Source organism: Meles meles, chromosome 2 (assembly GCF_922984935.1).
Source record: "Meles meles chromosome 2, mMelMel3.1 paternal haplotype, whole genome shotgun sequence".
Taxonomy (NCBI): domain Eukaryota; kingdom Metazoa; phylum Chordata; class Mammalia; order Carnivora; family Mustelidae; genus Meles; species Meles meles.
The window spans coordinates 34,231,460-34,245,118 of record NC_060067.1 but is presented as its reverse complement, the minus strand read 5'-3'; the positions used below and the strand labels follow the sequence as shown (position 1 = coordinate 34,245,118).

The following is a 13,659-nucleotide window of genomic DNA, read 5'->3' as shown; positions in this document are numbered from 1 at the left end:
TGAGCAGGGGGAGAAGAGTTTGTGGGAATATTCCAGATGGACACAGTTCGACCCTATTCCTATCCCACGTGCCTCCAATGAAAACAAAAAACCAAAACTGAGTGGAAAGTCCTATATTTCACCATTAAACCACATTCAGGAATTTAAAAGTTTGAGGTCTTCAACATCTCTTTGAAAATGGGAATAGCACAAAGTAGTAATTTTTTAGCCATTTTGGCTGTTTTACCACAATTGACTTGACATCTAGCATATGACGAAGAAGAGCTGAGAGGTGGACAGTCATTGGGGTAGAAGAATTTACTAGAAGAAGACAGAGCTGCTCGTGGGAGGGTCCAGGGGAAGAGAAGCATTTGTGGCCTGGGTCCATCCTGTTCCTGGTCATATACCCTTCCCAATGCTTCAGTTGAGCTCAGCTCTGCTGAAAGACCTTCCTCATACTTCACAACCGGGTACATAGTCTAGGTTTGCTGTCATGCAACTGCACGCATTAGCTTTCTTCCAGATCAGTTTCTTAGTGGCTCAAATTGTTGCCCTACCACTCAGAAACAAACTGGGGACCTGTTGGGTGCATTGCTAATGTGCTAAAGGGAAAAGAACAACCAAAACTTTCTACTCTTCCCAATGTCATGACAAGAGTTCGGATTGTCCCTCTCAGAGCCATTTAGGATCCTGCATTGCCGGTGCTGATGGGGTCCTGTCCATTAAATGACTTTTTAGCATTGCTAGTCACTGGCTAAAAGCAAGGTTTTAAAACCCACCCTAACTACGCTACAACTCTGGACTAAAAAGCGAACAGATGTCATCTAGACTAACGATATTGAGAAGACCTTTCACTAACAACACAGTTGTGTGTCTGGAGTTGGGGATTTAAAAAAGCATTTGGTCTGATCACATGGAGAGTTCTGTTTAATTTTGCTCCATCAGTCACAAGCCATTAAGCAATGAGAAAGAAGCTGTTCATGACATTATCCTTCGCGAAGAAAACCCTTTCCCGACCCACCAACGTGGCAAAGATTCAGAGTCAGAAGAGGAAGTTGCGCGTCGGCAGCCCGATCTTGAGAAAGATGACTTTGCTGCAAGGAGAGTGAGGATGAACCAGACCAAGCCAGCGGTGCCATTGAACCAACTCCTCTATGGGCCTTACCGAAAAAAAGAGGCAGAGAAATCAGAGAGTGGCAAACAGCTCTCAAAGGGAATTTCAGAAAAGAAAAGTCTAGAATATAAAAGGTGTGCACTGTGTGTGTGTTCATGTGGGTGAGATGGGGAGCATAATTAAGTGAAGGTGACTTGTGTCATAGGCCCCCATTCCTTTCTTTCCTTTCCCTGTTATAAATAATCGGTAGTGGTGGTTTATTTTGAAACGGCACTCCAGATAGCCAGTCTCCCTAAATGCCGTGGCGGACAGTAGAATGGGCTCGTGCAAAATGGGGCTGAATTCATCAAATACACTTTTGAGTTCCAGTAGATACGTCACCACAAATGGTTGGCATTATTGGTACAGGCAGAAGTGTACCAGTGCCTATCAGGGGTGGCCACCATCCAAGGCTGGTCCAGTCCACTCACAGGAAATGGAAAACACAGTCACTCCGTAGCTGTAGCCTGTTCTCTCTTATTAATTCCTTTTGGATTTTGGGAGGAGAAAAAAATTGGTTTTGCTCTCTTTCTACATACCAACAAAATCACTTAGAATTTAATGATGGATATGTCTTATGAAAACACACACACACACACACACACACACACACACACACACACACAACCAGGGTTCATGCCTGGCTCAGTCAATTGAGCATCTGACTCTTGATCTCAGGTCTTGATCTCAAGGTCATGAGTTCGAGCCCTGCGTTGGCTCCACGCTGGGCTTGGAGCCAAAAACAAAAAACTTCTCAAAAATATAATACACTTCTGTTTGTTCTATTCTAGAAATTGCTTTTGGATGAGTTTCTCTCTCCTAACCTTTTCCCCATCCTCTTAATTTGAGAAAGGAAAACTGTAGAGAAATGGGTTTTGGCCAGTGATTCTTATCCTAGGAGGGAAATGACGGCATTGAAGGTGGCAGCTTGCTAAATTTCGTCACACGGAGTAGATCATTCTTGTATTTTCTCCTTATACCAAAATCAGAGATTCGCATCATCAAGTTGCCATCTCTGTACCCCTCATGTAGCAGGGTTTGTAAATTCTGTTGAATGAAGAATGTAAACGTCTTCACTGTGTTTTGCACAATTGTTGCTGTTGTTCTGCGAAGTACCAGGTACAAAATGCATGGATATAGAACAGGGATTAGAGTACAGAAGCCTGGCCTGATTTTTTTTATAGGACACACTCTAGTTTCAGGACTCTCTCACTCTGTCATGCCTTGTAACAAACCATTCTAGGAGGGCCTTGTAGGAGGGATCTGTTGTTGTGCATTAAACAGACTTCTGGACAATTCACTAGCCTCAAGGCACAAGGATGGGAATCAGCAACTTGAGTTAGGAAAAGGAGTCGCTTTGCATCTCCCTTTTTCCCTTTCTCCTGTGTGCAATTTTTTTTTTAAAGATTTTATTTATTTATTTGACAGACAGAGATCACAAGTAGGCACAGAGGTAGGCAGAGAGAGAGGAAGGGAAGCAGGCTCCCCGCCAAGCAGAGAACCCAAAGTGGGGCTCAATCCCAGGACCCTGGGATCATGACCTGAGCTGAAGGCAGAGGCTTTAACCCACTGAGCCATCCAGGTGCCCCATCCTGCATGCAATTTTAATTCCCAGTATTTCCAGGCTCATTTGTCTGTTGTCACCTGACTCTGTGTTTGGGGACATGGTTCTGAGTCTCAGATGGCCCATGACCTCTCTAGGGAGCATCAAGGGAGAGTTGAAAGGAGAGAAGGCCCTGCCTTTCCTTTATCCCCTTTCCCGAACTGAAAGTAAACAGAAAATTCTGTAGCCCTCCTAACTTGTAGACGGTCCTGGAAGATACCACATCATCCAGGCAATGAAAGACTACCTCTTGGTTTTCTGGCTTAGATGATACCTTTTTTTAAAAACAAATAGCCCTCTCTATGTGGATGTTTGAACTTTTCTATCTTGGGAAGCATATTTCATTAGAAATTGACTTTTAATGCCATTGAATGTTTATGTTCAACGTAACATCCACCCAACATCCACTTCTTGGGAGAACAGGTGAAAATACCAGTTTTAACATCAGTGAAGGTGACTAGTTTTTAACGTAAGAAACAAATGAGTATTGACTCTCTAGGTCCAGGTGAAGAGGATACACTCTGTAAATCTTCAAGTTTACATTAGTCAGACCTAACCAGTGCTGTCCGGAAGCAGAGACTGATTTCGAAGGTCGAAACTTTCTGTTTGGAATTGACTTAGATGTACTTCCTGGCACTTGTGAGTTTATGGTTGAGATATTTAATATGTGAACAATGTTCCAGCTATCTCCAAACTAATCCTAGAATTTGGATCATGCTGAGCTCATTACTAACATTTTACGGGTGCGGTAAAAGACATTCCAAGAGGGCTCAGGGATTCAATCAGAAAACTTGAATTCATTATAGTAACTTGAATAGTGTGGGAATTGGGCATCGTTACTGTCAAACCGAAATCTCATTACCATTCTTAGCAGTCTTTCAGCAAGTCCTGGCTTCTCTTCCTAAACCAAACTAGAGATTATCATCTGCTGGAAAAAACTCCGTCTCATTACAGTGTTGAAAGTGTAGCATAGACACAATGAATCAAGTCTCCCAGTGATTCTGAATTTTTTGAGAAAGGGAAAGGTGCCTTCATCATTTCCTTCTGTCCTTAGCCTCTGAAATTCCTTGCTTGACATTCTGTTTGTCTGCTCCCCTGCCTTGAACCTGATTTTTCCAATGATGTGGGGGCCTGGATAAAACTGACAGGAACCAGGGCCAAGAGGTGAAGTCAATGGTGGCCTGTATTACTCGGACTCAGGAGAGCAAACCGGCAGAAGAGGGAGTGAGGAAGGTACCAGATCTTTACAGGGATGACCTGGCTCAGCGGAGAATTCAGGGCCTCCTCGGCCCTCACCGAGAGGCTCCAAGATTTGTCACAGTCTCCAATATCACAGAAGCGGACTTGGAGACGTGGGAGAGACTGAAAGTGTCAGGAAAGACGAGGTGTGTCATGTTTTTCCTGAATTTTCCCCTGCAAACAGTTTCGTTAAATGTTGAAGGAATCAAACGCTTATCCTTCTATCATTTTTTTACTCTCATGGCTGGAGAAAAAATACCTCCTAAAACATAGTATATTCTGTATGAGTTGAAAATTATTAATACCGAAAGTTACAAATCACTGGATGGAAAACATTCTCTTTAATTGAACCAACTACTGTGGAAGGTAATTTTGATAGGCTTGTTTACATGATTTTTAACCCATTTTTGTTATTTCACTGTACCTAAGATTTTCTCATGCCATCATTGATGATGTTGGAAGGGATATTTTGAGCCCATAGAAGCTTAAGGCCTTATTTGCCAGGCGAGGCAATGACCATTCCTTCCTTTGATGAATGGAAAAGCAATTCTGCTCTAACCATATTAGTATTTTTCATAAATCTAGTATTCCAAAGGTGGAGAGGGGGGCTCTTAGTAATTTGCACTTGCCTAAGAAATCTTTGGAACTCATTTCTGGTTCTGACTAGGGATGGAGATATTGAGCCCATCTGTGCCCCTGAGCCATCACCAGAAATTAAAGCAGAAACTGCCATTCGTGATGATTTTGCCAGCCGCAAAGCGAGGGCCTATAAGAAAGCTTCCAGCCCTCGGCAAAAGTTTGTGCACTTTGGACCCGTGACAGAGATAGATCAGCAGAAATGGAAGCGGCTCAGCATCGGCCAGGCTGGGCCTAGGGAGGACGTGGAAGGAGTCCTCAGTCGTGGCAGCAAGACCGAAACTAACTCTGTCTCCCCTTCCTCCGTGGCCACGTCCAGTTTAGGAAAAGACCAAACACTTACTGCACAGAATGACCACAGGTACTTTCCTCCGTCTGGGTCCAAGCCCTGCATGGGAGCCGCTGCTGCTTTGCAAGGGTCTGTCGAAGCACCTCTCAGAAACCTCCGGCGATCCCATAGTCGGAACAGGCTCTTCGGCTGGTTGGCAGAGGAGCAACGTCAGTGGGTCGCCCTGGGGAGGAGCGTGTGTGTGAACGTTAATGGCAGGTGTCCATTTTGATTCCGTTGTCCCCAGAATCACCGCCGGGGAATGCCAGTAATCTTGGCCAAGGACCCTTTTTCCCTCGGCTGCATTCAGCACTATTTTATTAGTTGGAAATGCTGAAATGAACCCGACGGAATGTTTTAATGGTACCCTAGCGTTTCTTCTAAAGATAGTGTTGATAGAGTTCAGGTTTATCTACAACCTCCCTCTTTTCCTATCCCAGGGAGGGAGGAAAAAAATAGTAATATCGTAAGTTCAAATTTGGACCTTGAAGCAGACAAAAAGAAAGTAATGGTCTCTTCCCTCCCCTACTTTAAAAAAAAAAAAAAAAGGTATGATGAATTGTGAATGGAAAAAGACACCTCTCTTGGGGTTCCTATGAGTCAAGAGTTTCCTTGGCTGAATCGCCCTCTGAATGTGTGAGGGATCACCTGGGAGAAGCCCGTGTGGCCTGTCAGCCATTCTCCTCCTCACTGGAGGCCTTCCGGCTTTGAATTCCCAGGTCCTCTCCTGGGGGTTCAGTTCTGTGGGCTGCTCTCTCCTCCAGGAAGCAGGTATGGGAGGTTTATAAGCCACTGGACTGTCCTGGGAACCTCCATTCCACCTGTGTGTTGGGAGCAAAGTAACACTCTCCATGGCGAGGAGAAATGCTCAAGATGTCCGCCTCTGGGCTCTGTCCTTGAAATCCAAAGGCAACAGTGAATGAGCCATGACACACAGACGGTCTTTCATCCAATACTTTAGGCCGACAGCATAGAATATAGCAGACTGTAGATAGAAATAATCCACGCACACCAGATATACAGTTGGTGTTTCAGAGGCTGATAGGGACCTGGGGTGGTGGTCAGGAGGTAGTAAGAAATGCATCGTTGAGTGCTTGACTATGGAGGGGGCTATCACTCAGCCCCATGGGGACAGGCTCTTGCCAGCCCTTCTTTGACTTTCCTCAGGTGCTCGCTGGCGCTCACCTTCCATTTTCTCCATCTGAGTATGTCATCCTTACTAACCAGCTTCCAGAATGAGAGCAGCCAAACTCTTCTTAATCTCTCAGTCCCAACAACATTCGTTGTGTCCTTTCATAATTCTTTTTCCTCTTCTCTCTTGCTACCAATGCTGCTTGATTGTCAACAGAATAGTGAATTCTGGCGTAGGGGGCTGTTGCAAAAAGGTGTCGCAGCTGGGTCCCGTGCTGGAGACCCAGGAGGAGTACGTCTGCAGTTTGAGCGAGCACCCGCGAGCAGAGGAAGGTGAGCAGCGACGTTCCCTCCCTTCCCGGGAGGTGCAGGATGACAGGTGGGGTCAAGGCCTCGGGTGTGAATTCTTCCCTAGCAGTAAAGTTGTCCTCTCTGGCTTCAGCGACGTGCAAACAGCTGCCACAGGATGGCAAGGAAGAGAAGGAAGGAGTTGCTCAAAGAGATTCTGAGATGCCGCCAAAGGCTGAGCCATCAGAGGAGAGCGGCCAGCCACTGTGAGCGCTTGCCTGCCTTCCAGGGTGTGCTGCCTCTGCTGTGTGTGGCTGTTGCGTCCCCAGAAAACAGCTTCGAGCCACAGTATGCCCTTGGTGACTGACGTGGTGTGGAGTTCAGTCACTTAAAAGAATGCACCCAGCCCAGGGTCCGAGTCCTGCTCTCAGTGCCCTCCCTGGGTAGAGATGGGAGCCTTTGCATGTGGTTGGGTGCTGGCCAGATTTCATTCTCGGGAATCCTGAAAACCGGAAAGGGAAACCTGTTCCGGTGTAAGTACCCGTTGCATGATGGAGACCCACAGCGTTCGTACTCGGTTGCTCTGTGTGCTGCTGCCTCCAAGGACATTGGCTTCTTCTGTCTTGGGTTGATGCCAGTGGGGGATGCTACTGAAAACATCTTTAGCAGTAAGTGGCCTTTGACTGGCTGGACTGAATATTGCCCTAGTGTGTGTCCCCTGGCCTCCGAATGCAAGACTTCGGGGACAGAAGAGAGCTCGGAGAGGACGACAGCTCCTACCTGGAGCAGCAGCAGACTGAAAGGCCCAGGAAAGTTGTATGACTCACAAAAAGATGACATGATGGTCAGAAGAACCGGGATGTGTCTTAGACGTGTGGGAGCCAACGTAAACCAGTTCCTTCCAGTTCCATTTGCAAAGCGGCAGGATGTGGAGGAATCTGCCAGGGGTCCCCTGTTGAAGGATAAGAGGTCAGCAGATTTTCCTGAGCCTTTGTGGTTTTGTTTTTCCGGTCTGAGTCTTCGTAGATGCTTTGAGTATGTCATTAACGCGTTATGATACCTCAGCGCCACTTACCTGCGATTGCTTGTGGAAATGGAATGATAAAAATTGGCCAAGAATTTTTTTTTCCTTTTTTGCCTATAAGCAGGTATGGAAAGAAGATGCATTTGTGAATTTTCTTGTTCAGCAATTTTTTTTTCTGACTCATCTTGTGGGCCCCCTAAATGGGTAACTCTTACTTCTTCCTAGCTCATATAGGAGCCCTCAGGTAAAGGAATTGAACTTCTTTCTGAGCTACTTGATTTCACTTTGATTCCAGGAACGTCTTCAGGTCCAAAGAAGTTGTATACCACTTACCAATTTGTAATTCCATTTCATTTCAACATTAGCAAACACTCAGGGCTTTCTAGAGGTAAGATTTCTATTCCATGCTGTGACTTGATTTAAAAGAATGAGTAAGGAGGGGAGTCTGGGTGGCTCAGTAGGTGAAGCGTCAGCCTTGGGCTCAAGTCATGAGCCTGGGGACCTGGAATGGAGCCACACGTTGGGCTCCCGGCTCACTGAGGAGCCTGCTTCTCCCTCTCCTCCCTGCTCTTGTGTTCTGTCTCACTATCTCTGTCTCTCTCTCTCTCTCAAATTTAAAAAAAAAAAAATCTTGAAATAAAAAAGAACAAGTAAGGAAATAATCTGGTTTATAGTTAAAAGTCCTAAATGTTAAAGCCTCTGTTGCCATTTAATGAGAGTGATACATTTTTGTTAAAAGTAGGGTCTCCCAGATCTAAGTGGAATAAAAGTGAGAGGTGTTGGGCATAATGACAGGATCCACTAGAAAACAGGAAGCAGCGGGGTTCCGGTTCATGAAGGACCCTAAAAGTAGCGAGTCAGAGGCTAGGATGGGAATCAGGGAAAACCTTAAGTAACACCCAAATTTTGAAATGAAGATCCCATCTATCTTTCTGACCTAGATTTAATCTGTGCTGTGTATGCCTCCGAATTCTCCTAGCACTGTCGCAGAACCTTGTTGTAACGCTGGTTTCAGGAGGCTGGGGTACTTTTCGACCTGTGTTTTTGTTGTTTTATAGTGCAGAGTGCTCTGTAGCCCTTTCAAGGGGTGGCTGCTCCCTCTAGCTCACCTTCTGGCAATTCACAGGTAGGGCCATGGACAGAGAAACGTGTGAGTGGATCCCGGCTGGTCAGGGCCAGTCAGGGCTGGTTTGTGACAGAGGGACTGACTGATCGGCCCGTCCACCACCCTCACTCACTTTCCAGATACCCTGACATAGCGTGGCCCCGGTGTCTTGGGCTGCTGTAAAGCAAGTGAGCATGAAAGGGAAGAAGGAAGTGGGGCCCATGGCTGCCTACCCTTTCCGGGTGTTTTCCCACTGAGTTTTTCCTCGCATGACCTTTGAGAGGAAGAATTTTCATCTGCATTTTGCAATTAGGGAACGGAGGCCCATGTCCACACAACTGGTCATTACAGATCCAACCTTCAGATCCAGCCCTGCCTGAGCAGAAGGCCACGTTCCCCCTCTAGCACGTGGCCCGCACTGGTTACTAGAGGAAACGGTGGCAGTCTGATGAATTCCCTGTCACTGTGACTGTCCCTCTGTGATTCAGAGAAAGTCCTTTTTAGATCCAAATGAGAATGAATGGCTAGTTTGAGCAGAAAGAGATGTGGTCCCATGTGCTGCATGTCCCAGTTGTGTGACTGAGGGGGCAAACGCTTTGGGAATTCATGTTTCTTTTCCACAACTATTTATTGAGTAACTACTATGTGTAAAACACAGGGCTGGGTGCTAGGGGGTAATTTTAAATGAGCAAGAGACCCATTTTTTTTTCCCCTCTCACTTCAAATGAAGCAGTGCCAGTTCACAATATGGAGGTATAGAATCAGCTAATTACTGATCCCAAAATGCTTGATTAGTGCCAAAAGTTACATACATGAAATAGATGCACAGAATATTCTCTTCATCTTTCTAAATATCCCTACCCTCAGAATTGAACTTTATTCATTGCCTTTTCATCTCCCTTTTTTTTTTCTTTCTGTTAGGATGCTTATACCAACTGTGATTTGTCTGACCCATTTTATACCTATTGACTCAACTACTTTGTATTATTTTTTAAAATCTCTTTATTAGTGACTTTTTAAAAACTTACCTTTACTTTCCGGTTTCCCATAGAACAGAGGAGAAAGTCACTTGAAGCCCAAGCTCTAATTACCTTCTCCTTAACTGCAAAGACAGTTCTGCTTAAATGGATGCCCTCTTAAATCTAATGAATTAGGAGGTGATTCCTGAAATCCATGAGTGTATAGTAAAAGGGTAAATGAAGGTTATCTTCAAAGACTAAGCTGTTCTTTTCTCTTCAATTTCCATAGCATCCAGTAAGTGCTCAATACTAAATGGAGGACCTCGTCTGGTCGCTGTTCAGGGAGCCCAGAAAAGAGCTCCTCGTGGAGCTTACACTTTAGCGCGAATCCACATTTGTTGGCAGAGATGTCCGTGAAAGGCTGTTGAGTATTTTGCATAGAAGCAGTGTAAATTCAAATATAGCCTCCATTGCTACAACAAGATACAGCTGAATATCATCAACAAAATGGACTTGAGGAGCCAGACTGGAAGGGATACATACTATTTACATAGCACAGAACACTGGACACTGGTCTCTGGCTATGTCTGGGTTGTATAGATTCACCAAGGGGTATGTGTGTGGCCGGTGTCCCTCTGTATGTATAGTCTCCTTCAATAACACATGACAGAAATATTCAGATCGAGACACAAAACACATCCTACTAGTTCATTATTTCTTGGTTAACTAGGCAGAAGTTCTCTGCTGTCCTCCATAGGTAATTTAGAAAACACTGGATTTGAGTAAGCCTGCTCCAGTAGGCCTATGAACCGGCAGATATTGATCCATGCACTCTCCCTGGACTGTGGAGGAATCCGTTGGTCATCGATTCCAAATGTAGGAGTGTTTTTAGAAAATTGAGTGTATTGGGTTAAACTTTAGCCCCTTCGGAAACTATCCGCTGGAAAAACAGAAACTGAATCTTAACTGCCAGAAGAGAAATACCCACAAACCTTTGGGCCATTTCAACAGAGACTTTGGGTCTTGCACTGGTGTGGTTGTGTTTGCTGTGAATGAAAACAATTATTAATGAATGCATGAATGCAGACTGTTCTAGAATGATAAAAGCAAGTAAGAGAGAAGGGTGTTTGGGGGGGGGGTGCGCGCACACCCATTCATTCCAGGGTGTTTTCCCCAAGATTAGAGGAAGACATCTCTAGAAATGACTCTTTTCCCCATGAACTGTTATGAAACTGAACACGAGACTAGGTAATTTTTGCTGAAAACCACAAAATTTAATTTACTGGAAACTGAAAGCAGGACCTTTTTTCTTTGCTCAAATAATTCTTTGTCCACCATTGGAGTGCAGAAATGAACTGCGTTTGAGGGCATAGGTAAGAACCTTCTCTTAACATTTCTCTTTGCTGTAGAGATAGTCATTGGTGGAAGCTGCTTTTTTAAAATGTGCTTTAAAATATGCCTGTGCAATGTCCTCATTTCTTTTTTCTAATTTAACCTTTTTCTTCACTTTATCAGATGCATTAAAACTTAAAGTGTCTGTCCTGCAGAAGGTACAACTTTGTAGATCTAAACAATCAGAAGAATATAAAAGACCGTAAAAAGGAAAACTTTGGTTTTTCAAGTTATGGAATATTATCCAAGTCTGGCTTTCATTAAGGCTGCCAGTTTTCTAGGAATTGTGGTTTTTGTCAAATGCATGCGGAAGGCACTGATTGGGGTTCTGGTTGAAGCTCTGGTTTGCTTTCAGAAAACTGCAGAAACGCTCTTTGATGTCATTCGTGCAAATGCATTAACACATCAGGGAAAGGGTCAGTAAGCGTGTGCTTCTATGTTGGGTGTCCATTACAGCCCATTACTGGCAAACACAAAGGCATGAACGGTTTAACTGTTTGTGAACGATTTACAAGTTTGGCTCCCCCCACCCCCCCTTAAACTACCTTCTCTAAACATTGTGGGTTGCACCTAACCCTTCTTATGTTTATTTTGAACAGACTCTTTTTTTGTGGGTAGCGTGGGGATTATTTTCATCTCTCCTCTGCGTTTTAATACACATTTTGCATTCTTGGGCAATGTCAAGACTGTTCTTTCATTTCCAGAAGTTAATAAATGCTGCTAATTATGTCACGACGCTTCTCTTCCAGCGCGATTGGCAAAAAAGGTTTGGCACGCAAATATGTCGCCGGTAATGTTTATCGCCAGCTTGGGTTACAGAGCTAACCTTCTGTCTTTCCCATCCTCTAATTTTGTATTTGGTCTTGTAGATACGGTCCGAGAACTCCTGTGTCTGATGACGCAGAGTAAGTTGTCTTGTGTTTGTAGGAATCCATTAATGACTAGCTTAAACTGCATGTTTCCCATACTTACCACTAATTGAAATGCAATTAATGCGACAGTGAACTGAGCAGCTAACCAACTCACGCAGCCTCGGAAAAGCACTTGAAGTTGGAATGCAGAACATATGTTCTGTGCAGGAGAGATGAATGAAAGAGTAACTCAAGCATGATTCTAATACACAGCTGCCGCTTAAACTTAACATTTGCTTTTCATAGACATGGCATGGGGAGGCTGGTCTTACGGTCTGGATGTTGGTACCCCTTCTGAACCACAGAATGATTCTGTGTTTTTGCATTTAATTCCTGATATGTTAGGGCTTGGAGTTAACAATGAGGCGAGTCATTCTCATGGCCCTGGCTTTTTTGTTTTGTTTTGTTTTGTTTTGAGCTAAGAAAACAAATCCTGAACCACTAATGATAGAATCAGGAGCCCGAGTTCCTCCCAGGTTGGAATAATGTAACTGTGGGATGCTCAAGACCAGAAAATTGGGGTTGTGCTCTAGTTCTGCGGCATCGCACGGAGTCAGGATGTCAAACATGACTTGGCCTTCCTCTCCCAGCTCCTTCGTTTCCTCTCCTCTCAGAGGCTCATTCCCTAATTCCGCCTCACATCCAAATTTGAGAAGGGGCCAACACTCTCTCATTTGTGACCACATGAACTGTTTCAGAAGTGGATTTCCCATCTGTGGAGCATTCTGAAGCAGATATCCAAGGCAAACGTTTTCTTGGCACAATACTGGCTTTCTCAGAGTTGAGTAAATCTGTGCTTTGAGAAACCTAATTAATACCTAATTCCATTGTCAGTGGCCCTGCTGAGCCTGGTGTCTCTGGGAGGACCAGTCCGTGTGCTGGCGGGAGTACGGGCCATCAGAAGAGCACATGCTGGCCTAAGACATTTCAGTCACCAAGTGAGGAGTCTTTAAATAAGGGTACAAAACACAAAAGTCATTGCCACCAACGACAAGGAGACTGGGCCCCCAGATTTCTCAGTTTCCCCAGTTTCCCAAGTAACCCCAGTTTTCAGTACCTTTTCCTCGACTGTGTTCAAGAGGTCAGCTTGGTTTGTCCTAGCGCCAAGCGGGCTGCCTCGGGTGTCAGGATATGTTCCCAGTGTGCCATCTCTGATGGCTTTGTGTCCTGACGTGCAGCACAGTCATGTCTCAAAACCAAATTCCCCCGAGCTTGGCAGACTGTGTGGAGTTAAGTAAGTCTGTAAAACTGTAAAATTGAGCCCCCATTATGACATTGAAAATCTGCACTGGCGATATTTAGTACGCACTGAAAGGAAGATTATCTAACATGATAGGCAAAACGCTACTTTGATTTGGTTCACAAAAACATTTTGATGGGATGGATTTATTCTTCATCAGTGCAAGGCCCCCTGGGCAGTTGGCCTAGGATGGATCTCTGGGAAATCCCCAAAAAGTGGAAGAAAGGAAGCCATGGGAAGGAGCGTTTGAATCTTGCCTGTACCTTGAATATGAAACCTCACCCTCGGGAAAAGTGAATGATTTTTTTCAGGGCAGTGGAGGTGGGGTCTCCCTTCTCTGCCCCAGACTTACAAAACGTGGCCTCATGGACTAAGAAGAGTAAAAGGAACTTCTTTTCCAGAGGTCTGACCTGGGAGTATCCAAAGTGCCGAATTTCCTTCTTGGGAGTAGACGCAACTTACATGAAGCCATGTGGGGCACAAAATGCAAAGTTTCAAATAGATATTCATTATGTGTTTAGTGTATTCTCCCCACTCTCTCCCTTTCCCAAAATCTTTAAGGGCAATTATTGCCACAGGCTCTATTTATTCAGAACTGGCACGTTCTTAAAAACAGTCCAATCAAAAAAAGATGTGCCCTTTCAGGAAAATGCAGGTCGGGGGCAGACCTA

The 13,659-nt window shown here is 44.8% G+C and overlaps 1 protein-coding gene across 8 annotated transcripts in view; it reads left to right on the top strand.

The window, feature by feature from the left end:
* Positions 1 to 13,659, top strand: part of LIMCH1 (LIM and calponin homology domains 1) — a 339,903-nt gene that overhangs the window by 265,338 nt on the left and 60,906 nt on the right. For 5 of the 8 annotated variants that reach the window (XM_045996134.1, XM_045996141.1, XM_045996159.1 and 2 more), the window contains one exon: positions 11,707 to 11,742. The exons of 2 other annotated variants lie outside the window; for them this stretch is intronic. In XM_045996134.1, coding sequence (XP_045852090.1) covers positions 11,707 to 11,742 — 36 coding nt within the window. Of the gene's footprint in view, positions 1 to 924; positions 1,228 to 3,883; positions 4,121 to 4,641; positions 4,972 to 6,286; positions 6,403 to 6,511; positions 6,624 to 7,065; positions 7,327 to 11,706; positions 11,743 to 13,659 lie in introns of all 8 variants that reach the window. One more of the 8 variants, XM_045996128.1, reaches the window with a different exon arrangement.